Here is a 23,928-nt window from a genome sequence, read left to right on the forward strand (position 1 = left end):
ATAAAAAGTGGCAGAGATTATTTATCTCTATTATTAAAACTTTTTTAAAATTATGTTTTTAAATAAAACACTTCCTAAGTGTAAATATTACACTGCATAAAACACAGCTAAAGAAATTTAAATGCATCCATCATTTCAAGTCCCAGACCTAGTTTAATCTACTGATATATTTCTCCTGCGGATTCATGAGCTGATCTTGCTTTCAAATAAACCATCCGTCAGGAGGAAGAAATATGAATTTTTCAGTATTTTAATTTTTAAACTTTTCAGAATTTTTTAAAATTTTAGCACGCATCTTTCAAAAGCATATTCCAATGCAAGCTTGAAGAAAAAATTCTGCCTCTGTCAAAATAATTCGCAAACTTTATTGGATTTTTAAAAGCCTGATTACAGGACAAAACATGCATTACGCGTTTTGCTAAAATTCCAAAAACAATTGCAGAATTTATTCATATTAAAAGGTTCATATCCATAATAAATACCACCAGCTTAAAAGCAGGCTGGAATTTTTCAAGAGTTTTAGTATCTGAAAAATGCAAATGCTCTACATACTGTTGTTCTTTTAGAAGTCTGACATTATGTTGCAATGGTTAAAGCAAGAAACAGGTCAGCTGAAGACTAAAGAAAATCCTTGTCTTTTGAGGAGATCTACACTTAGTTATACAACACTACTCTGGAAACAGTCTGTCACCAAAGGCTCGGCAATTGGCTTCTGCTTAAAACATACTCTGCCTCTAATGTTCTTCAAAGGATTAAACCATAACTGATTCTGGCAATACACATGGTAAGCGTGATGTGCAGGGGGCTGCCAGTGGACATGGGGCCCTTACATAAAGGGCTGTTTTCTTTGTTTAAAATGGAAAAAAGAGTGGGAGGTGTGGAGAACAGTGAAATACAAAATGAATCAGAATCATAAACCATATTTTTTGAATCAGATTTCAACAACCACACATGCAAAAAGAAGGCTTCAAAGGTGGCAGAGCTTCTGAATTGCTATGACAATTCACATATTCTTAGTTCCATAAAAAAAGATAGAAGCTATAGTTATGTACATCCTTCTAAGCACTCCAAGAGTAGTCCAAGTTGAACTCCAGAGAAGTCATCAGTATCAGTCTGAAAGTGATGGGGAACGGATTGATCGTGCACTGGCTGGACTGTTAGAGAAAACAAAGGGATCCTTTTCCTTTTCTTTAGTATCATGTTTATGTTTATGCTTATGCTTATGCTTGTGTTTCTTCTTCTTTTTCTTGTGCTCATGGTGGTGATGGTGATGGTGATCACTGTGTTTTGAGGAGTTTGATTCTTTGCTAAACACAGAGAGCGGAGCTGCTGAGACAGGGTGCATGTTTATCTCTCCTGAAGATTGTTCCTTACCTGAAAGAAGGGATACGGTGGGATTAGCAAATGTTTAACTTGCATTGTTTCCAAACAATAATAAGGAATTCTGAAATATCAGATAAAACCTGGAACCTGTTACAATGCTTGTACCATTCAGCTTCAGAGAAGGCTTTGAACATGCCAATAAAGTTCCCACACTGCTGACAATTTTTAGAGATGGTCCTTCCTTCCTCAACAGCACAGAAGTGGCCCAGACAATCAGGAACTGTAAAGAGCCCTGAGAAACTTTAAGTCATTCTAGCTTCATGAAATTAATTTTTAAATAGAGTAGGAAGGCCACTGTACCCTGAATAATACAAATATAACTGCTTGTGAAAATTCTGATATAAAGAGCAAGACTGGCATAATAAGGTGCATTTTTGGGATGTCAACTCCTTTGAGTTGGCAGGTAAAGCTCCCCGCAAGAACATACAAACCTTTTGATAGTGGAAAACTAAACTGATTTTTCTAAAAATTACCTCTTGCAACCAATTTAGCCTATTTGAAAGATTATACAAGGTTTTTTTTCTTAAACAAAACCAAATCCCAATAAAGACAATTATACCATCTTTATCAGGATGTATTTCACAAGTACACTAGAACGAGTTACATATTGAGCAAGCCTGGTATCTGAACCTGAAGAAGGAGATATGATCCATGACATCTCAATTCAGGAATGACTCTCTCATTCCCTCTTTGGCTAATTTAATATTTCTTTATTTCAGACAGACTGCAATAGCTTCAATAGTAGAGATTAACAGGCATTATTCTAGGGATACCTTTGTTGAAGAGTGGAAACACTTGGAAGGTAGGAACACTCAGATTCTTTTAGGCAGAAATTGAATCAAATCACTCACACTGCAAGGATGCTTTAACAATTACATAAATGTAGAAAACCACCAGCAGATTTTTGAAGGCAACAAATCCTGTAAGTATTACTTAAAATGGAGTTTCTTCATTGCTACTTTAAATATGGAGGTTTCGCCCATTCAGTTTTTGGTGAAAATATCCCAATTAATTAACAAAAATGATATTATTTGTTCCTGTGCAATTATCTTTTTCTGTATATTTGAAAACACATTTATTTCCCAGTACATCTTTTTGTTGGTTGCTTGTGTAACTCTAAAGGCAAGAATGCTTTGTCTCTGGTAATGATTCCTGGAAGTCTAAAGAGACAGCTCCCTGTACTATGAGTATGACAAGCAAGTATTGAGAACAATTTCCATGCAATCTTTTCAGCCACACCTGAAAGACTAAGGACTGATTCAATCATGCATATATATAGGAAAATTTCTAGATTTTCCTATATACATGCACACATACACCTACAGCTGGGGTTTGTTTGTTTATAAATATGTCTGTAAAAAACCAAAATCTACATCTGTATCAAGTGTTCAGAAGTCAGAATAGAAACAGAGTTGTTTTTTTTTAGTGAGGATAGTCAATAACTTGATATGGGACATGGTGGAATTTCTACTGCTTGAAATGCAGCAAAATGATGTCTTTCTAGAAATATGTTTGGTCTTAACCACAAGACAGGAATATGGTGCAATATAAAATTCTGTTGAGGTCATGAAGGAAGCTAGTCTGAAGTACAATAGTTTCCTATAAACTTGAAATATATATCTCTAATATAAAACTATTTTAAAAGGCTTTAATTTTTATTTAATCAGAACTAAGCAGCAGTAAGCTCATGTTACCAATGGAAAAATTTATTGTTAGAACTCACAACTTTACTTTTTTATGTATCTTATGGCAGGTAGGAGATGCACACCAATTCCAATTTTCACTTGCTGACTTCAATGTGTACCTACTACCATTTTTTTTACATTGTTGTCTGGAGCTATTCTCAACAATAAAGACAGTGTGCAAGTATATTGCATTTGATGCAAAATGCTTTACTATGTAACTATTTCCAGTTATATTTTTAAAAGGAATTCTTACCATATCTAAATCTATCCCCATAACCTGAGCTCCCTCCTCTAAAGCGTTCACTGTTTGACCACTTTATTTAGCAGCTGCAAGGATACAAAACCAGGCATTAAACAGATGACACAATCGTGAAAAAAGGAGCATATCTGGCTCAGGCCATTAGAAAAGGAAAGGGTGGAGGCTGTATCTCAGAAAATCAAAGCAGGCAGTATTTGATGCTGTTAAAATAGGCTGCAGTAGTTACAGGTGAACTGTGGCAGTGACATAAACAGAGCTCCTAGAAACACAGAAAAATAATGGTCTTGGCAAAAAGGCTGAAGACCACCTGGTTGGTTGTACAGAAACTGTACAAAAGATGACCTAAAGTACTGAAGACACTCTCATGTGTTCTCAAGCTACAGACACATGATACATTAAAATACATATAGCAAACTCAAGTCAACTTAAAATAGAAGAAAACACCCACACAACATGACACAAACTCTTAAAACTTCTAAGCTCCATTAATCCCAAACTGTGGAGTTATTTTTATATGGAAACTAAACCTGTAAGTCTAGACACTACATTTGTAACAACCTCAAACTGAAACTAAGCCTCTGAACTTAAAAAAAAAATTAACCAGAACTGGTAAAAAAGACTGGTTAAAGTCAGCAGGGATGATGTAGCAGTAGTGTCAAGTGAAGATGGAGGATGCAACCAAACAGACTCTGCTGACTCTGTTACATGACCTGCCACTTGGGCTAATTTCCTGCAGTTTACTGAACTACCAGCTCTGCTAAGGCAACAGTCTGTATTATCACCTCATTGCTTATTTCAGCTGTGTTATTGAAAAAATCTGTTTGTTAAAGCACTTAAACACCATTGACTGGGGTAAGTTAGGGAGCAAATACAACAGTAGTTGAAACCAACAGGACCAAAGGGGTGGTGGTGACCACCTAGAGAGGCAGAAAGGTCTTCAGGAAAGGAAGAAATGGGATCCAACTGCAACTCAAGAGTTACTGACACTTAAGGAGGCAGTAAACATTGGCAATATGGAGAAGACCTCAGTAAGAAATGAAAGAATGACATTACAAAAAATCTGCTTCTACTGAGCCAGCAATAGGAGTACACACACCATTTCTTCATAGAGTCACAACAGTGACTCTAGGCTCTTGGGTTTTTGAATGCAAAAATAAAAGCTATCCAGAAAATTTCCTCCTACTGTTAAAGAGCGCTTTGAAATCAAGAATCAAATATATTGATCCTGGATGATGACTCCAAAAGATTGATCACAAACTACTGAACTCAGTTGTGTGCCAAAATGGACAGAGCTACAAAAGCTTTATCAAAAATGTTACAGATGCATAAAATTCAGTGTTGAACCTACAGAACCTTTTTCTTCTTCCTTTTAATTTAAGTAAGCCTATGCCAGGAACCTGGCAAGTGTAGTTAAGGAAAATAAGGCTAAATAGAAATTGCCTCACAGGGCAGTATAATCATCCTTTTATCAACAGGGGAAGCAAGACTGATGCAAAGAGGCACAGAGCACTCCCTCTTCCTGCAAGGAACCCACTTCTTCCTGGCACAGAGAGCAGGACTGAAACTCGGGTTTCACAAAACACAGAAACACACAATAAGTGGAGGGCCAACCCAGGAGCTGCTTCTGAAGTGGTTAGTAGCATTCCTTGGAAGAAAATGTGCATACATGTGTCTATCCACATGGATCTCCTCCTGTTTAGGATGTGGAGATTCCAATGTAATTGTTGGCTTTGTGGTGTTCCAGCTAGCTGGGTAGGTGCTTAAAATTAGACAGGATTATGGTCCCACGGGGGAAAGATCAGAATATTTGTGTACCATTTGCCCCAGGGACAAATAAAAATGCTGTAGGTGTTGTGAGAGAGAATAAAATATCAAAACATTGATCTTGTAGCTTAGTTTCAAAATTAAAGGGATTTGGATCCTGATAAACTTTAAAGTAACATTTGCTGTCGTAACAGAAATTGCTGTCAGATAATTCTAACACCCTGTTCACTTAAGTTTTGGTGCTCACTGGTGCATTAATATTGAACTATATTGTTGGGCAGTGTTTCACCTATTTTTCTCCTGTTTTGTTTTTGAACTTTTACAGTTTGAAAACCTGTACCTTGAGACTTTAACATGCCAACAGGCTTTTGTGAGACCTTTCATATGGTCCCTCCTATGCTTCTGATTTTGTGAAGAGAGTGGGATGCCACAAATTTACAGGCTCTATTTCTTCACATGGCCAATGAATGCAAAACAGTCGGCTGATACAGGATTTTTACAAACTGACACTTGTTTGAAACCGCTCCATTTGCACCCTAATTTACTGAAACATCAGAGAGGGAGGGAGAAGACAAGTTCACAGATGATAGCAAAGTCTGAAGCCCATGGGTCCTGAGGACAGGCTGGTGCTGCAGCACCAGACAGGAACAGGCTCTGGGAAGAGGGGGACGTCGATACAAGCACACAAGCACTTCACGTGTCTCTCCAGAACCCAAAGAAAGCTCACCAATGAGAAAGTTAATGCACTCTCTTTGCAGAGCAGTTGACCTGCATCTCTGGCTAGCATTTTCTCTAAGGAGAAAACATTCAGAAAATGGAAAATACCATAAAAACATTTTCAAAATTACCCTGTTTTTCCTTAATTTTTTCTTTTCTTTCTAGTGTTAGTCTGGAAATGTCCAAGACACGCTATTTTTTAATTTAATGCTGTGTTTATGCATCTGTTGAACCACCAACAAAGTACATAGAAAACGTTACCATGCATAAATGATTTCAGGTTTCCAGAATGCAGTGTCCTGTAATTAGCCTAAAGAACCAGAATTTTCAAATTATACATCTCTGAAAAAGGTTATCAATTTTCTCTCTAGAAGAGGGCTCTTTTAAGGTCCATGGGACAAACACTAAAGTTTGAGGGTGAAAAACAAAGGTCTAGTTAAAAAAATAAAACCAGCCAAAAGTTTTCTGAAGATATGCTAAGCAAATCAAGTTAATTTGGAACCAACATAAACATTTGAATTAGTTCAAATTTACAGATTCATTTGACTTCAATTTTTAGTGGGATTTAAAACCAGATAGACAATTTCTTATACCTATACCGAAGGTAAAACTAAAGTATTGTACAGACAAGTTGGTGTTTTAACTAAAATACAGTTTTTACTGGTAAAAAGTTTGATTTCCTGATCTGACTTTCATTTAACAACTATATTGCCTTATACTTACACTAAAATAATATCTTAACTGTAGTGTTATTTTTACTGTATTTATTTTAGCATTCTGGAACATTCTAGTGAACTCCCTGTTTTTGAAAGAAAGAACATCTAAATCAGGAAGCCAATTCAGAATACTTTGTGTGCCTTCATCAGTTTCAGACAGTTCACTTGAAAACTTGCTGGCCTTATTCGTTCTCTAGATTTGAAAGTGATTAGTTGTTTTCTCAGAGACAGTCACAGCTACAATATTACAGTGTTTTTATTAAATCATGGAGTTGACACACTGCAGCCATACACTGATGCAATTCTCATTTCTGTTGTTACTGTCTGCAGGGTTTGTGTTTTTATTGAAGCTGCTTTTTTTAGAGTAAAGAACTGGAAAACACCATTCCTTGTGAAGTGTACTATTAACCACATACTATTTCAGTGAGGCAAATTTATCTACCAACCTCAAAGCCTATGAGCTACCACTTTGGAAACAGTTATATCTTGAGTAATAAAGTGTAACAGATACTGTACTAATATTAAATGTAATTAAAAGGCATTCTATCAGAACAGTTGTAACAACTTTTACCTCCTTAGAAAGTAAAGCAAAAAAGCCATCAGTGTCAGTGGTGTCCTCAAATCCAAGAAGTGTTCATTCATATATTTGTCTGTATGCTGCTGTTTTCATAGCACTTTTTGGCAGAGAGCCACTAAAGGGTGGACTTTGAGGTACTGGTGCACTTTCAGCTAACTGCAGAGGACTGGGTTTCTCACACAGTTTGGACTGAATTCCTATTTACTTCTGCATCCAAACTCCACATGCAGTGATTTGCACCTCAGGCTTGGATCTGCTGCTGTAAATGTACTGTTTAAACATAATAACTACAGTAGTTTACCTCTACACTTTACTGTAGCGTATGCAGTATGTCCAGTTTCAAAATGTTTCAGCAAAAAGTCAATCCAGATAAACCATAATTTCCTGAAAGTGCAGTAACTGTGATAAACAAGACCACAATCTGATCAACATTATGACTGTGGTCTAGACCTCCAAAGTTTCATCTACACTGTAAACAGAGCAACCACAAAGTCAGCAGCGGCAATTTCCAATTTGACTATCCTGGAAAACTGCAAAAGAATTAACAGAATGGCCAAGGAATCTGTTATATCTGAGTCTGAATGCTCAGGATGTCCTCAAAGCCCAATGACCCTGAATACCATCAGAAAAAGAACTGCCAGTGCACTAAGACAACTTCACAGTATTTTATTTTTCTTTCCTTTGCAGAAATAAAGAGAGAATTGGACGCTGCTTTTTATCAACTTTCAAACCATCAAAAAGCAGGAAAAAGTTCAATGAAGTGTTCATCAGTGATGAGCTATAATGACATGTAACTTCACTGGCAGATCATCCAGCCTACACCAGGCATTTATTTTGGAAGCGGAAGAGACCAGGCCCATCAAGAACCACTGACAGATACAGCAGAACCTTTTAAAGGTTACTTCTGACATACTGTACTTTCAGCTGAGTGAAATATTAAAGAAGTGTACCTTTATCTGATTTCACTGAAGTCAACAAAGCAAGACGAGTCACCTTGCAGCCCGAGAGATCAAATCTGTTGCTTACAGAAAATCTCATCTTGAAAGTCTTTTATCTTAAGATTGAAGTGAAGGGAGTGCTCCTAACATTCTTGATGATTAATAGCAAATAAAATCTGTTCTCACATTAGAAATGTAACCTTGCACAGCCTTGGAGGTTCAAAGGAGGCTACCAAGATTCTAGCCCTAAGGGCAGATGAGTAATCATCACAACAGCATTCTTTAGACAATGCACAACTAATGTTTTGTAATTTCTTGATAAAATTATTAGATTCCCCTACAACTGCCAGAGTCCACAGTTTTACTATCATAGTCAGGATGCTTTAGCAGGATTTAAACAAATGATTTTGTGTATGAACTGGGACAGGTGCTATAATTATAACACTGAAACCTGCAATCCAGCATGTGTTGCATTAGAAAACTTTTTGTTATTGTCTCAGCCATAACTTTTCACATTCATGGGCAGAACCATGCAAAAATATTCTCACCCTCACTCCCCCACTCCCAGCTTCTAAAGGAAAATAATATTTTCCCAGTATTAGGGGGGTTACATCAACTTGACCAAATCCAAATGATCATTTGGGGTGGTCTGGGAAATGGAAAAAAAACAACAACCCAACAATCCAGAAAAAAACCACAGATACTACAGGACCCAACGTGAACTTATTCCTGGCAGCTGCTTTTCACATGCTGTGTTCAGCTGATGACCTAACACTTCATGTGACACATAGGGACAGAGCCCACAGCTGGGGAAGGAAAACTGCGGGTGGACTAGGAGCTCACTCCTTCCAAGTAGGAGCCAGAACTGAGGCAGATTTACTAACAAGACACTGAGGCCATTTCAGAACCTCCAGTCAATCTATTTCACAATAATCACTCCCTGAAATGCACTCATCCTCCATCACTGTTGTAAAACCTCACAGGCCCTGGCATTCCTTTGTAAAACAGAGCACTCCTATGTGTGAACAATTTTATTTAAGTATGCTTTTATCTTTCCTGGTCTGTTTCTTCTCAGCAGTATACCATTTCCTAAAGATTGAACTATCTTTATTTACTCAGTCTGTAATTCATACATCTCTGCTTCTAAGAAAAATGCCATGAATAAGAAACAGGTGAAATTTTAGAAGCAAAAAATATGTGAAGTGGAACTGTTTCTAACCACACAAACAAAAAAAGAATAAAATAATCTGAAGTGTTTCAAAATAATGCTTTTCAAAGGCTTACTATTTAAAATGAATTCTGGTGCAAAACCTGGCATTTGTCTCATTTATTACCTAGGAAAAAAAAAGTATTACAGTGTGCTGAATGTCTAAACAACAGAGATGAGAAGGTCATTCAGGACACAAGTGAGTCTTGAAGCAGCTTGTGTCTGCTGTGGGTCTATAAAAGCAGCAGTTAAGTGGCCACTGCTCCACTCTTGGTCAGACTTTACCCTTCCTGACCCCCAGCACAAACTTCATCCACAACAGTCCCGGAGCACAGAGCTGGCGCACAGAGGGTCCCCATAGTCCTATCTGTGACGTACTTGGCAGAGTTCTGTTTATGACTTTTTATTCCATAGAGTGTGCAAATCTAGTGAAAAAGTGTTGCAAAATATCATGTAAGAGTTATAAATACTAATCCTCAGCAGATCAGCTTTGCACTTGCATGCACTGGATGCATCACTCTTTGCCATACAGAAAATGTGATGGTTGACCATAACATCGAGAACAAAATTCAAAGCAGCTCTGAGAAGTTTAAACTGAAGCTTTGCAGATACAGGCTCCTAAGTTCATGAGAGTAACCTATATGCAGCCTGTTCCTTTACCCTGTTCAATTAAGTCAAAAAGCTGTGGGTTTTGCTACTCTAGATACCTAACAGCAAAGCTGTCCTGGTAGAGTTAGCTGTAGACACACATCATTAACGGAAGGCCATCTGGAATCAAGAAACTAGACCTCCCTGTGTTTTAATGTCCCCATATGACCTTAATTTCTTAGCTGAGAAGAGACAGCAGTTACCTTTTATTAAAAAAAAAAGAAAAAAAAAAGAATAAACTGCCTTAGTTTGCTTGCTAGAGCATCTGGCAAGGAAGGAAAAATGTTACACCCAAGGCTCATAAAGGAGTATGAGCCTCCAGCTTCAGCACTACTGGCACCAAGGCACCAGCCTCAGCAGGATCCTCAGGGCAGCAGCATCCACCAGCCCTTCTCTTAAAAGGGGCCACTAAACTGCCTGGTCACAGAGAAAGCACATACGGTCACCTGTCAGCATAGCTCAGGATCTAGGGCAACTCAAGATGGAACCAGCATTCCAGATTGTGCTGCTAAGGTCAATTTCTGCTTTACACTAGGCAGTCACTGGATAAAAACAGAAAAACAAGCAAGAGGGTAATTACCCTGAAATCTAAAGCCAAAAACTTCACTTTTACACAACACAGTACTGCAACCTTAAAATCTTGTTCTGAATCTGTATGGAAGATCCCTCAAAATGCTTGCTACATTGTCACATGACCTCAGCTTTGTTCCACTGGCACATTCTGGAACTGAACACGTTATTAAAACATTTTGAGAAAATGAGACAAACTGCCAAATTTATTGGCTAGTGACAGAAAAACAAAGAAGGTGGAAGTTCAACCTGTTTTAAAGTTTCTAAGACACACTATGCCTTGAGAATAATTTTGTCACGTATTGTATAAAAAAAGATACTAAGAGAAGTAGTAAAAGAAAGGAAGTGCTTGAAATGAAACAATTTTACTCACAGATGCAATCCTTTCAACTTTAGGAAGTCCTTCTAAATATCTCTGAGGCTTTAACATTTGCTAATGTTAAGTTACAAATCATTAATATTTGAGGTTTTTTTTTTTTTTACCTGAGGAGTCTTGCTATTTTTTAACTTTCAAAATTGTAATTTTTAAATGACACCAATGGCAAAACAAGTTTACCTAATTGTTTATGGGATTCTGCTTAAACTTCGTGCTCTTCTATTCATTCCTTAGCTTTTCAATTTCATAAGCATGATTTTACTTGTCTTACTTAGATATGTGTAAAAATACACATGTATACATTTATCTATGCATCTATTTAAATCTAAAGAAATGTTCTTATGCACCCCCCTTCTGCAGCTCCTGGAATTCTAGTAACATTTAACACGTACCAACACTTCATGTATGGAAATAAGCAGTAGCAAAAACACACCTCACAGCTCAAGTAGTTTAAAAAAAATACAACCACCTTGCCTGTAAAGTTACTCATACCTGGTGTGGATGGTCTCTCCAGCATATTCAAATGATGGTAAATGAAGGCTTGGCTGTCATGAACTGTGTCCATATCAATTTCCTCTTCCTCTTGAGAGTTTGAGAACTAAGATATTGGGAAAAAAATAAGCAGATGCTAATAACTCATAAAAACATTACTAAACAAAATTTAAAATATTTTCTTTTTGAGGTAAACTGGGGGTGAGAGGGAAAGGAAGTGATATCTACCACTGCAAATGAATAAAAATTCAATAAAATTAAAAAGGGTCAGTGTCTTTCCTTCTTTCTAATTTACTGTGAAGCTGTGTGAACAAGAGCATTATCTGTCAACTTTAGCCCTTGCCAGCCAATAAAGAATCTGATAGGAAATGATTTTGCCAAAGTAAGCACAACAACTGCTGTACATGTATACACAGCATGCCTTTTGTTTCAACACAGCTTCAAGGGAAGCCAGCAGACGCCACTGCTGTTATTCTGAACACCCTACACATTGTGCAAGTTGAATTTCCATTTCTTACTCTGATTTTGAGTTTGACTTTACTGTCTTCATTCTTCTCTAGTATTTGCCCTGGCTCCAATGGAGACCCGAGTGGCATATCAGCCTTCCTCTTCACCCCCTGCTGAAGACCAGAAATGCTGGATGCTGTTTCCTTAATAAGATGATCATCCTCCTGAAGCAGCATTAAAAGACCAAAATTAGAAGATAGCAAGATCCATGTTTCAGAGAAAGCGACCTGATACCTGAAAAATCTTCTGAGTAAAGTGGGTGATTTGAACAAAGTTTTCTCTGTAGTTCTGGCAAGAAGCATTTTCTAAAACCCTGCATGGATTTGTGCCAACCACTCCTACAAACATAGTTTCTCTTTACTTCTATCCCTGCTCCCTCTGCATATCTAGCATTGGCATCTTTTCTGTCACTTCTCACAATCATGGTACTGTTGGTGTGCAACAACATTTGCTGCCTCTGAATAGCCTGTCTATAAATCTGTGCCTTGTAGACTCTCCTCAGGACAAATCTCGGTTGAAAAACTGTGATAGCCTCTGATCTACACAAGGGATTTAGCTAAATCTTCTTTTAGTTTGTTTTAAAGGCTAAAGTTTACTTAGTACAAATCATAATGAGTACTTATAATTTTTCTTTATTTTACAACAATATTTATTAAAAAATAATAAATCTGTTTTGTAAATTACTGCTTAGATTATAAAAAGAACAAGGTCAAATAAATAGAAAAATAGGAGAGTCTCCTAAGTTACACATTATAGTAATAAAAACAGGAGGTAGGTGTTTCAACAAGTCCAACAGACAAAATTTAGAAGGGAAAATAAAGCATCCACAGAAGCAAACATAATTCAAAGCTCACTAAAAACTATAAAAGGCATATATACCATATACTCTCAAGGGCATATACTGTTCCCCTGAAGTGCTCTTCTTCCATCCTACAAAGGGCACTTTAGCCCCACAAACTCTTGCCCTGAACAATTCAAGATCCGTGAGTAACTTGAAGTGAGTAACTTCAATCATCCTCAGCAGCTTCAGTGGCACTGCTGTATCAGTACTGATTTTAACATGTTTATGCTCTCAATATATGTCTACTTTAAAGAATCTAGTTAATCTGATAAATTCTATCACCTGTTTACTCTTTTTTCCCCTCAAATATGCAGTTCCCTTTTTCATCTCTATTACTTTGTCCAAGGCACTGCTATTGTGAAACACTTCTGGATTAACTTCGTCTGACATAAGAGGCAGTCTTTGTTTTATACTACTGGAAAATCAGTTCCCCAAGTTTTGGGGAAGTTACAGTGAAAATGGTAACCTTAAGGTAAGGGGTAGGAGAATTAAGATGAGGAATAGGAGAAGATACAAGGGATGAAGTACAAACTGAGGCTTATACCAGTGCTGTATTTCCACACCAGTGCAAGCCAGTCTGCTGCTAAATGAAGCAGCCTCACCCACGCACGGTTCTGTCCTGGGGTGCCACAAACATTTTTACAACTACGTGACAAACTGGCTCAGGAAACTGAAATATATGTTCATAAAAATCTGTTCAACCAGATCCTCCCTGATTCAGCTCACTCTTGCAGCAAACACTACTATGCTAGCACAAGGTAGAGGAAAGTTTAGGAAAAGAAGAGTTAAGAGGAAATCTTTTGGTAGTCTGGCTGCAATAAACATTTGGGTGTTCACTGAACCGCAGCCTAAAAATCTGGCAACAAAATGCGCCCTGCTATTTAATTCTAGTGATTAGGTGCAGCAAATTAGGACTCATTACATGCTCTGTAAATATGCAGGACAGGTCTAACAATATCTGACTCTACCAGCATTTTCTCCCCCTGCTGGAAAGGGCCTGCAGGGTACTGTTAATTAGTACTCTCAGCATACTTTTCAATACAAACTATTTAGACATTGACTATGGGACTGATAAAGTAAGAGTAAACCATCTTATTCAAAAGGGTGGAAAGAGTTTCAAACATGCTAATCACACACTGGTTTTGGAATCGTTAAGAAAAAATCACTTCTTATTTCCATGTCTGTTGATTTATTTCCCCCTCTCACAATTAAATTTGTCCAACAAAAATACTTGGTCTTGCAGCAGTGGCAGTTATTCTTGAGGAAAGTATGACCTTAATAGTTTATAAAAATTTATTTTCTAACTATGCAATGGAATGTGTGTTAGGACTGAAGCCTTCAAATCCAGAAAGATACCAAACTGAATGTATGCCATTCTTCAGAAGTTGTTACAAGTCCTTCAGAGCACAACACCAAAATGTCAGATTCAAATGTTCAATGCAGATGTGTTAAAATTTCAACTTTCACATCACTTTAAGTTGTTTAAAATGAGGAGTATCTATGTATTTTAAGATGGAATAGATTTACTGATAAAAGATTTTGTTTTGGAAAAGTGGATAACTTGCCTATAAGAAACAGTCTCATGAAAAAAGCTTTCACCACAGCATCAAACATTTCTGTGAATCACTTCATATCTCATAAGCAATATATAAAGTTTCATAAAGAACAGAAATGATGAGACTAGAAAAAAAACCAAGTAAAAAGCTTACATATGCGATGCAAAACAGTTAAAAAATGTCCAAAAAGTCATGGTATACACCAGCTTTTCAAGTGGACAGAATAAAGAGCAATGAGGTCAGAAGGTAGCTTAGGCAAAGCATGAGAGGCTTGAACACAATACAAAATTAAATCAGCAACCCATGCAAGAACTCTGAGCCAGCCGAATAGGATGGATGCAGATGGTTTGTGCTTACGGTGTTCTGAAATCCCACTGGCTGCCCATGATTGTTAGAACTGTTCACAGGTTCCTGATTATTTGCAACTGATTCAGGGATAATCGTTGGATTGAGTACAGCCTTCTTTTCTTTCAGGTTAAGAACAAGTCCAAGCTCTGGTAATGGTAAACAGGAAGGTCTGCTGAGGCCAAAGAGTGTGAAATAGAGGTCCACAGCACCACATCGTAATCTCCAGTCATGTGAAGTCCCTAAAATACAAGAGAGATTGTTAATACAGAGATAAAATCTTCTCCTCTCCCACAAATATGACAGCTTAAGTAATCTAGGCCCACCAGAGTATGACATTTTCTGTGCTTAAGATACACTTCTTTCAATATTTCTGCCTCTTATTAGCTCTTACTCACTTTCTTTTTAAACTTTCCTGTTTAAAAGGAAGGCTTTAAGTTTCGTGGGTTGTAAGTTAGACATGTTTAGTAGAACAGGACTGGAAAAGTAAATGCTGTAATAACATAATGAAAAATAGAAGAAAAATAACCACACCCATATGCCTTTCTTTTTCAAGCTGCACTCTTAAGTTTTTCTATTGGACAAGTAAATAGAAGACTTTATTACCAAACTGGCTTCCTGTATCAATGGACTTGTTGCATTTGCCTATGTATTCCAAAAAATATTGTAAGAGCTTTAAGCATGACTAAGATTTTTACTCTCTGGAAACTGCACTGATAAAGAGAAATGCACAAGCATGCTTTTTAACATCATTACAACATCATGAACTTCACTGAATACTCAATACTTTAATTTGTATTTATAAAGTACGTATTCTTACTGCACAAAGCAATGCTTTATTTTTCTTTATTATTTTTCACTACAAACTGTGTACTGCTTTATATCTTTACACACAAATGGTCTAAGCACGTTTGGCACCAATCACAACAGACAGACATTTAACATCTGGTGCAGTGCTGCAAGTACAGCAGTTCTGGTGTTAACTCAGCCCAGCTCTTGACTGATTGCAAGTTTATTGAACATATTGTTCCCCAGCAGGAATTGAACTATATCTGGTAAACAAGACACAGATGTGCCAACTGCCATATTAATGTGGCTGTGCAAGACTTAGCACAAAATAAAATTACAAGAACTATCCCTGTAAATAGTAGTTTTATGGGGCCAAAATAGTGTTTGGAGTAAGCTTAGCTTGCCCTTACCAGTTACAAACTACCAGCTACACATACCCAGTTACAAATGAAAGCAACATGAATATTAATCTGGACATTTCTAACATTAAAATACCCCTCAGGGAATGACACATTCAAAAATATTAATTTTAGAACTACTATGATATTATCAATTTAATTCAGATGTACACAGAAAAAAAACCCATTACATATACCAATCAGAGTCTGTTCTCTATTACATGTGCTTATGTTAAATGAAAGCAAATCATGATTCTAGAATCATGCACCTTTAAACCTGGCTACTAGCTTGTCACACATGAACAATTTTTTTCAAGGCACTCTGGAATGCCACAGTTATCCCTTACAGAAAATTAAGTGAAACATTATGTCATCTTGAGGCATAGAAATTTAGGTGCTTAAAGACCCATGAACCTTAATAAGCATGTATACCCTATTTGTTACTTGCAAAAAGAAGTAATGCTTGTAACACTGCACACACTCTTCTCTCATGAAAAAGCAAAAACAAATTCTCTGATGGGAACATCAAAATTGTTTATTTTCTGTGTCTGACCCCTGGCAATTCCTATGAAACTGAACTACTAGTAGTCTCCCCACTTCAACCCCTGGAGTGTAGCTGTAAACTTTTAAACACTGAATATAATGACACACAGAGAACAGAAAGCCTGCAATGACCTAAAAATGCTATATAAATGTTTATATGTAATCTATGTGGTAATGTGCCAGATGTTAAAGGGCACTTTGTCAGGACTGGATAAAACAGCTTCAGCAATGAAGAACAGGTCAATGGTAAAGATGCAAGCCCTTCTCTCACTAGGATCTTTCCTAATCTCACAAGGCAAACTGAGTTTTAGGCCTATAATGCACCTCTAAAAATCTCATTTAAATTATCTATATCAATGCTGTCCTCTCATATTCCCAGAGAGTTTAGAAAAAGCGGACAAAAAGAGACCATCTAAAGTAAAGCAACATCTAAGTGTAACACAGACACCATTATTTGGGGAAACACTTGCTTTGAACAATTTTGAACATTCAAAGTATGATTCTGTGCAGAAGAACATCAAAGCACACTACATCAGTAACCAGAAGAATTAAAAACTAGGTTTGGCAGCCTATGTCACTAAGAGTGTTCTGGAAGCACAGAGATGATATTCAGCTTCTGAGACTGGATTTTCAATTTCTAACTACTGAAACTAAGAGAGCTCTTGGCATATTCTGAAGCAAGTTTTTAATACTTATTTCAAAAAACCTCACAATAAAACTCTAACACAACAAAACAACAAACAAATAAAAAAACTTAACCCGAATTCATCAGTTTCCAAAGCTGATCTACCAAAGCTTCATTACATAAGGGGGACTCCATATTTTTGGTGAAAGGTGGATTCTTAGTCAGCATATCCAAAATCTTATGCCTGAAATAAACACAAAAATAATCTTTATTAAATGCAAAAGAAAAACCATAAGGATACAAAGTCTGTTCAGTTTGCAATATTCTTACAAACTTACAGGATTACGTCCCAATTTTTAACCAACGTTTTATGCCTTCTTTCTTCTTCCTTCTCTCCACAATATGCATTAGACACACATTTACCATCAGCAGTATAACTTAGAGATAAAAAGTAAGGTGCAAAGCAGTAGGATGTTTTTAGACACAGTTGTCAACAGTTGTAGACTACATTAAGCTCTTCTGTTTGGTCATTATCTTTTTTTGCACACTGACTTGGAAATTTACTAAGATGTAACACTGGCAAATAAACTCCTTACATACTGATACCAAAGAATTTTTAAATAACTGTAAATGTTTATGACTGATACAAAATGGCAGGCCCAAAACCAGTGACTTGCACATTTTCCTGGAAACAAACACTATCACCTCTTATGTTACATTGGTTTCTGAAGTTCCTGCACTTACCATGCTGCTTACAGTATTTACAGATTGAGCTGGAAGAAGATACATTTTTGTTTCTTCAAACTTGGCCTTGAAAACACTTAATGAATTCTTTGTTTCATTACTTATTATTTTAACATTTTTTCTCTGTACAGCCAGCTTTCACCTTGCTGTCTTACACATTTGGAACAAGAAGACTCTTGCAGATACTTCTTTTTTTTCCCCATTCTTCTTTTAGAAGAGGCTAACATATCACTCAATTCAAAATTTAAATTCCTCTTTAAAAGAATACAAATAAAATTAAATCTCCTTCTTAAACTGAAGCTAAACCTGTATTTATTTCTATTAACAAGAATGAGAGAAATGAAACAGAACAACCTTGGTATTGGTAAGAAATCACCTATATAGAGAGTAAAAGTAGTATTATTCAACTTTGAACCTCAGTACTTCAATGGTGGTCATAACAATAAGGTGTTGGGAAAAAACAATTATTATGAACCTTGGTGTTCACAGGTTTGTAACGAACATTCTAAAACACCCAACCATTCGTGTGAAAATGAAGTTGAAACAAGAAATACTAGAAATTTCACCATATTTTCACATGATCCTTTCACCCCATCTACAGTCTGACAATTGCTTTACACCCTTTGGTGTCCAAATATTGTGTGTACTATGTCTCAGCCTCTGTCTTTTCTAAATATGACAAAGTCTTTTTTTGCCATATGCAACATCATATTTAGACACTTTATTTATGATCAGGAAATAATCTCTAACTTCAGACTTCTGCTGCAAGGTAGAATGTTGAAGACAAAAATAACATAATGCAGAATAAGAATAGAATATCCTAATTTTTGAGATGTGAACTGTTGAAACATCTAAACATGTTTCAATTAATGTAAAATAACAAGAAGGAAACCAGTTTTGTGAAGAAGCAGTAAAGGATCTGATCTATTCTATCAATCCCAGGTGAAGAATTTACTTAATAGCTTCAGCATTAGTAAAAAACCTGTCTCTGTATTAACTCACTTACCTTATGTAGGGTACAGGATCACTTTGAACCATAGAGAGTAGCCACTGTAGTTCTTCATAGCTCCTATCAACTACAAATCAAAATAAAACAAAATGCCTATTAATATATATAAACTGGAAGGACTTTGATGAAGACAATCATGAGCTCTTGAATAAGGACATAAAGAGCATGAAGCACTGCAACTAAAGAGGAATTCCACTAACTATGTAACAAATTCAAAGTAAAAAGTGTCTTACTTCACATGGAAATAGAAACATTTACAAAACCCTTACATGCTTCAATTGTTCAATAACAACCAATTTGACTATAAGCATGAGCATTCACTGGGAAAATCAGAGTAAAGGCTCATCTTGATATTGTGTGCTTCCTAAAATGAACACTATCAAATATCCTTTCAACAATCAGAAGCATAACATCTTCTGTAGAGAAGACAGAATTCTCATACACAGGAATCTGTGAAAGATTACTATGTTTACATAGGACAGAAAGAGGACTACTACAGGGCTCATATAAAACTGCAATCATGCTCCCCTCATTAGCCTCCATTAGTTTTACAAATCATTATACTTTGCAGCTAAAATGGATTTTGAAACCTATCAGCACATGCTTGTAGAAAACTGGAAACAAAGTCAGCTTATTAGTTGGAAATGTAACTTACATTATAAAATTCCTTTGATTATCAGAGTAGTATTGCAAATTAGGAAACTACACGGGAAATCATCATCACTCATTACACAAAACATGAAAGAATTTTTATTGTGATCTTTTTGTCAGGTGCACAACTGTAAGATTTTTACAGCAGTATTATCTTCTCATTTCTTCAAAACAATGAAGACAGTGTATTAATCATTACTGAACAAAGGTCAAAAAACATTTCTGTTGCTTTCCATCTTGTGGTCCCAGCAATGGATTTCTTTCTTCCCCTAGCCAATTGTATTTTTAGCTCTAAATACCTCAGTTCAACTTTTCTTCCTTATTTTGGTTTGTTTTCAGTAAACAATTTAAAAATATAACTTCTTTAGTCCAATCTATTATTTTTTTTGTTATTTCACTAGAGTAAGTTGCTTTTGACAGAAGAGGCATTTATTTATAATATAAGAACCAGCACTTCATTCTATTACAAGTTTTAAAAATGCTTTGGACAACTAGAACATAAGACCCTTTCTAGGCTAGGAGAAGGCAACTAGATTGAAATGCTGCTTAGAGGATGGCTGGACAGTCTTTTGCAGGCCACTTGCAAGTCAGCCCTGCTCTTCCCAAATCCAGCCAAAACAAAGCTGGTTACACTGTGAGGCTCCACTAAGCCCTGTTTAGAAGCAGAATGTATTAGCTCCCACAGTGCACTGCTCAGAACATGGCTACACAGTTCTGGATGATGCCAGAGCAAATTTGTATCCATACAGATCAGAATTACAATCTCATATTTGCCTTAAAAACCAGAAATCTTTGAAAAACTATGCAGGAACATACTTTCAAGGGATTAGTGACTTCCTGTGCTCAGCTCAATGCACAGCTGCTCTTCCTGGCTTGTGACAGAAGGCAGCTAGAACACTGCAAACAAAAATTGTTTTGCATGTAACAAAAATAGTACTTTATTACCACACAGCAAAGAATTGCAACACTGCAAACACGAAGTCACAATCATTAACAAACTGTAATTATTTTGACTAACAAAAGGGATTTTAAAATGCTTTTTAATTAGAAAATGAAAAGTCTGGGAGATTAATCCTTTAGGCTGATTGTACTGGAAAATAAAGCCAAGCAAAGGGTGTGTTGTCCCAGATGCAGGACCTCGCATTTGTTTATCTTCATCCAGCTCTTGCTCTCCTGCTCTCCCAGCCTGCCCAAGTCTCTCTGTGAGATGTCTCTCCTTTCTGATGTGTCCACCTTGCCACAAGCATTCTCATCAATAAACCTGGTGAGGCTGCTTTCAATGCTGCTCTCCACATAACTTCTGAAGATGTTCCCTGGGGGACCCATTTGTGACAGACTGCCAGCCTGAGTAAAAACCACTGATCACCACCCTATGAGTGTGGCCCATGACCTGAATTCTTACCCACTGCACTGACCACCCATCCTGTCTGTAGGTTGCCAGTTTGTCTATGAGAAGGCTGTGGAAAAAGCAACGTGTAGATTTTCATACTTCTGGTAGATATAAAGGCATGTGATTGCTTTCTGAAACAAAATCCCCTTGCAATTTTTTTTTCAAATTGCAAGGAGTGTTGTCTCAGTTCTCAGTTGCAGCAGAGCATCTTTGACACTGAACATTAACATTCATCAAATTTGATAATGGTTATTTATTTAGAATTGTTTGTTATCTCTTCTAAGTATGCAACTGCCTTGTTCCATGCAAGTAACTGTTAACAGTAATATAGCTCTCACAAGTTAACTTTAATAAGTTAATAAACTCTGTTCACTTCAATCCACTTTAGATAAACTGTCCAAGCCCTTGTATACTGCCTCAAGCATTTTAAAAAGTTACCATTTCTCAAAAAACCCCTTGCTATTAATGGCAAAGAAAACAAGTTACTCAGTTCCATGGAGAAATTATTTCTTTTCAAGTAACTAAAAAAAAAGTAGTGTTATTCCTACTCTGAAAGTTCCACCCAGAAAACAGAGACTTTCCTTTTTATGGAAATTACAAAATCTGTCAGCTTCCTTTACAAGAACTGTTAAAAGCCAGCTTTGGCACAAGCAACAGGCACTTGATAGCTGCTGGTTTGCATCCAGTGTGAACTGGAAACCAGGTAACTGGGAACAACGAGAATCAGATCTCTTGGCAATAGATGGCCAATCGTTTCTCCTTCCAAAGCCAGGTTTAGGGCTCTGCAAGACAAGCACTGCTAACTTCTCTATGGCTAGAGGAAGAAGTCAGTTGGCACACTGAGTTTCTGGATCATTCCTCCACCAAAAACCCACCAGTCTTACAGCAGGAGCAGGAGCTCCTGTGCTGAGGGCTGGAAGCTTGTATTTGAGAAATGACTGATGACCAGCTAGATAGTAGGCTGTGTGGTGAACTGTAGGGACTTTATAGAAGATGGCTATTTGCATCTGCTACCTCTGCATCAGAGAAGAAAGCTGTTAGCAAGGGGCAAGGCAGTTAGGTACAGCAGTATTCTAGTCTGTCATTATCAGATCTCACAGTGAGCTCAGTCAAAAACTGTTAAGCTCAGCCACTGATTTCAAGTAATCTACTACTTTTCACCATTCAAGTTTTAGCTTCCTGTAGGTTTCAAGCAACTTACTCTATTATCTTGCTTTTTGTGATCAGCTGTTTTAAAGATGTATTTTATTACTTTGTAATACAAACTCTTTCTTATTTGAGCCAGTTATTAACCATAAATACTATCCATAAAACATCAAGAATTTAATGAGAAAATATTATTTCTATCAGTTTTTCTTTCCACAGGGTGGGATGAATTAGTGAGGAGATTGTTCTAAAGGAAAAGAGCTGATGAGTAAGCTTTCTATTTTCCAGCAAATATTTCCACTAACATTCTGTGAAGGGTGGAAAAAAGCAATTAGCCCACCAGAGAGAGATACACACAGCACTAGCACAGTTCTGAATTCTAGCAGTGTATCACTCACAGGATCACCAAGTGTTCTGTGTGCAGTGGATTAAGGATACAGAGTGTCTGGTGGATTACAGGAAGGAGCCTGCTGGGTGCACAGCTTCCCTCACAGTTATCAGCTGTTTGGAATGACAGCCTGCTTTCAGTCTGTTACTGGATGTCTGAGTTTCACCAAATGTATCCACTCAAAGATTCCAATTGCCTTTAAACCTCCCACTGCTTATCTAGTTTGAGAAGTCTCGGGATACAGAGACAGAAGTAATGTCAAAATAATACAGCCCTTAAAAAAATGGAGAAAACAATTATTTGTGTAATAAGCAAAGGAAACTCTCCTTTACCCTGGAAACAAAACAAACCCATGAAATCTGAGACAGAATAATTAGAAATCCAGATCCACCCATCTGCTACAGAGGAAGAACTGAAGGATTTGGCCACTTTGAAAGGTATAAACCTCCAAACACAAAAGTACTACAAATCTGCTGAAGAAAGAAAGACTAACCCAAATAAATGAACAGGACAATATAATACTAAATTACTATAATACTAAATTAACTTTATGTAATGCAAATCACTGATGCTGCAATTTCTAACTGCCATGAATAATCTGTCAGGATTGAGTATCACCTACAGAGCATCTAAGAAATTGTTCCGGGATTTTTTTTTTCATGGACCTGCAACAGTCAACTAGGATAAAGGTAATATTAAAAGAAACTAAACATCTCACAAACATAAGCTATGCATAAGGAATGGCAAAACAGAATCAGCCAAAATATCTCTAGAACAGTCTAGGTTTCCAAAGTTTATAACCACAAGATGCATGCAAAAAGCACAATTAAGATATTAGGAAGAAAGTAAAGCAAAATCAATGACTTTGACTAGCAATTATGGCTGAAATCAACTAAATCAAAGTCACTGAAGTGTTAAAGACAAATTACCACATCCCCTTACTGCCACTCATTATTTCAAAACATTGGTATCACATTCAACCTGCAAAGCACTGAGAAACAATTCTCAGTACATCTTCTGTAACACTTGTACTTGCTGGGACAAAACAATAATAGAAATCTCCATTTCTTATTAATACACCTGTCACCATATAAGCTCTTCTGGTGGATACTATTTGAACGAAATACTAATGAGGTAAGCATTACAGTTGTATGAGAATTGTTACAAAATGTCAAAATACTTGGGAAAAAGTACCTTTGGTATAATCAACAACAGCCTCCAGCGCTGCTATCCGGACATCCACGAAGTGCCCGTACTCTGCGTAGGACTTGAAGAGAGAAGGATCACTTGGGACATGACCATTCTTCTGAAGCACTCGAATAGCTTTTAAACAGCTAGAAACAGTAGAAGAATAAAATACACATCAGCTTTATGGAATACCAGCCAAGAAAAATAAAATTACTTTCTTCCAAATCAAGCACTGCAAATCTTCTGAATTATGTTATCCGCATTAACATGTCTAATATGTTACAATTTCTTTCGCAGCATTAACATACAGCTCTTATTATCTCTGAATTAGGGAGAAACACAAACAAAATTTTCCACCCTGTCAAATCCATTGCTTGGTTTCAGTACAGCCATGATAACTTAGAGAAATCACAGCTCAGATGATGGTTGCATGCCCTACACTTACTGTTACAAGGCAAAACTTTCATAAATGCTCT

At 36.8% G+C, this 23,928-nt stretch overlaps 1 protein-coding gene across 3 annotated transcripts in view; it reads right to left on the minus strand.

The window, feature by feature from the left end:
* Positions 1 to 345: 345 nt before the first annotated feature.
* Positions 346 to 23,928, minus strand: part of TAF2 (TATA-box binding protein associated factor 2) — a 58,638-nt gene continuing 35,055 nt past the window's right edge. For 2 of the 3 annotated variants that reach the window (XM_041407552.1, XM_041407551.1), the window contains exons 20-26: positions 23,459 to 23,598; positions 18,687 to 18,756; positions 17,071 to 17,180; positions 14,594 to 14,823; positions 11,851 to 12,003; positions 11,333 to 11,438; positions 346 to 1,374 (exon numbers count right to left, since the gene is read on the minus strand). In XM_041407552.1, coding sequence (XP_041263486.1) covers positions 1,109 to 1,374; positions 11,333 to 11,438; positions 11,851 to 12,003; positions 14,594 to 14,823; positions 17,071 to 17,180; positions 18,687 to 18,756; positions 23,459 to 23,598 — 1,075 coding nt within the window. In that variant the 3' untranslated portion in view covers positions 346 to 1,108. The remainder of the gene's footprint in view (positions 1,375 to 11,332; positions 11,439 to 11,850; positions 12,004 to 14,593; positions 14,824 to 17,070; positions 17,181 to 18,686; positions 18,757 to 23,458; positions 23,599 to 23,928) is intronic. The other variant, XM_041407553.1, reaches the window with a different exon arrangement.

The sequence above is a fragment of the Onychostruthus taczanowskii genome, unplaced genomic scaffold, assembly GCF_017590055.1.
Source record: "Onychostruthus taczanowskii isolate IOZ18803 unplaced genomic scaffold, ASM1759005v1 scaffold27, whole genome shotgun sequence".
In the NCBI taxonomy this organism is placed as follows: Eukaryota; Metazoa; Chordata; class Aves; order Passeriformes; family Passeridae; genus Onychostruthus; species Onychostruthus taczanowskii.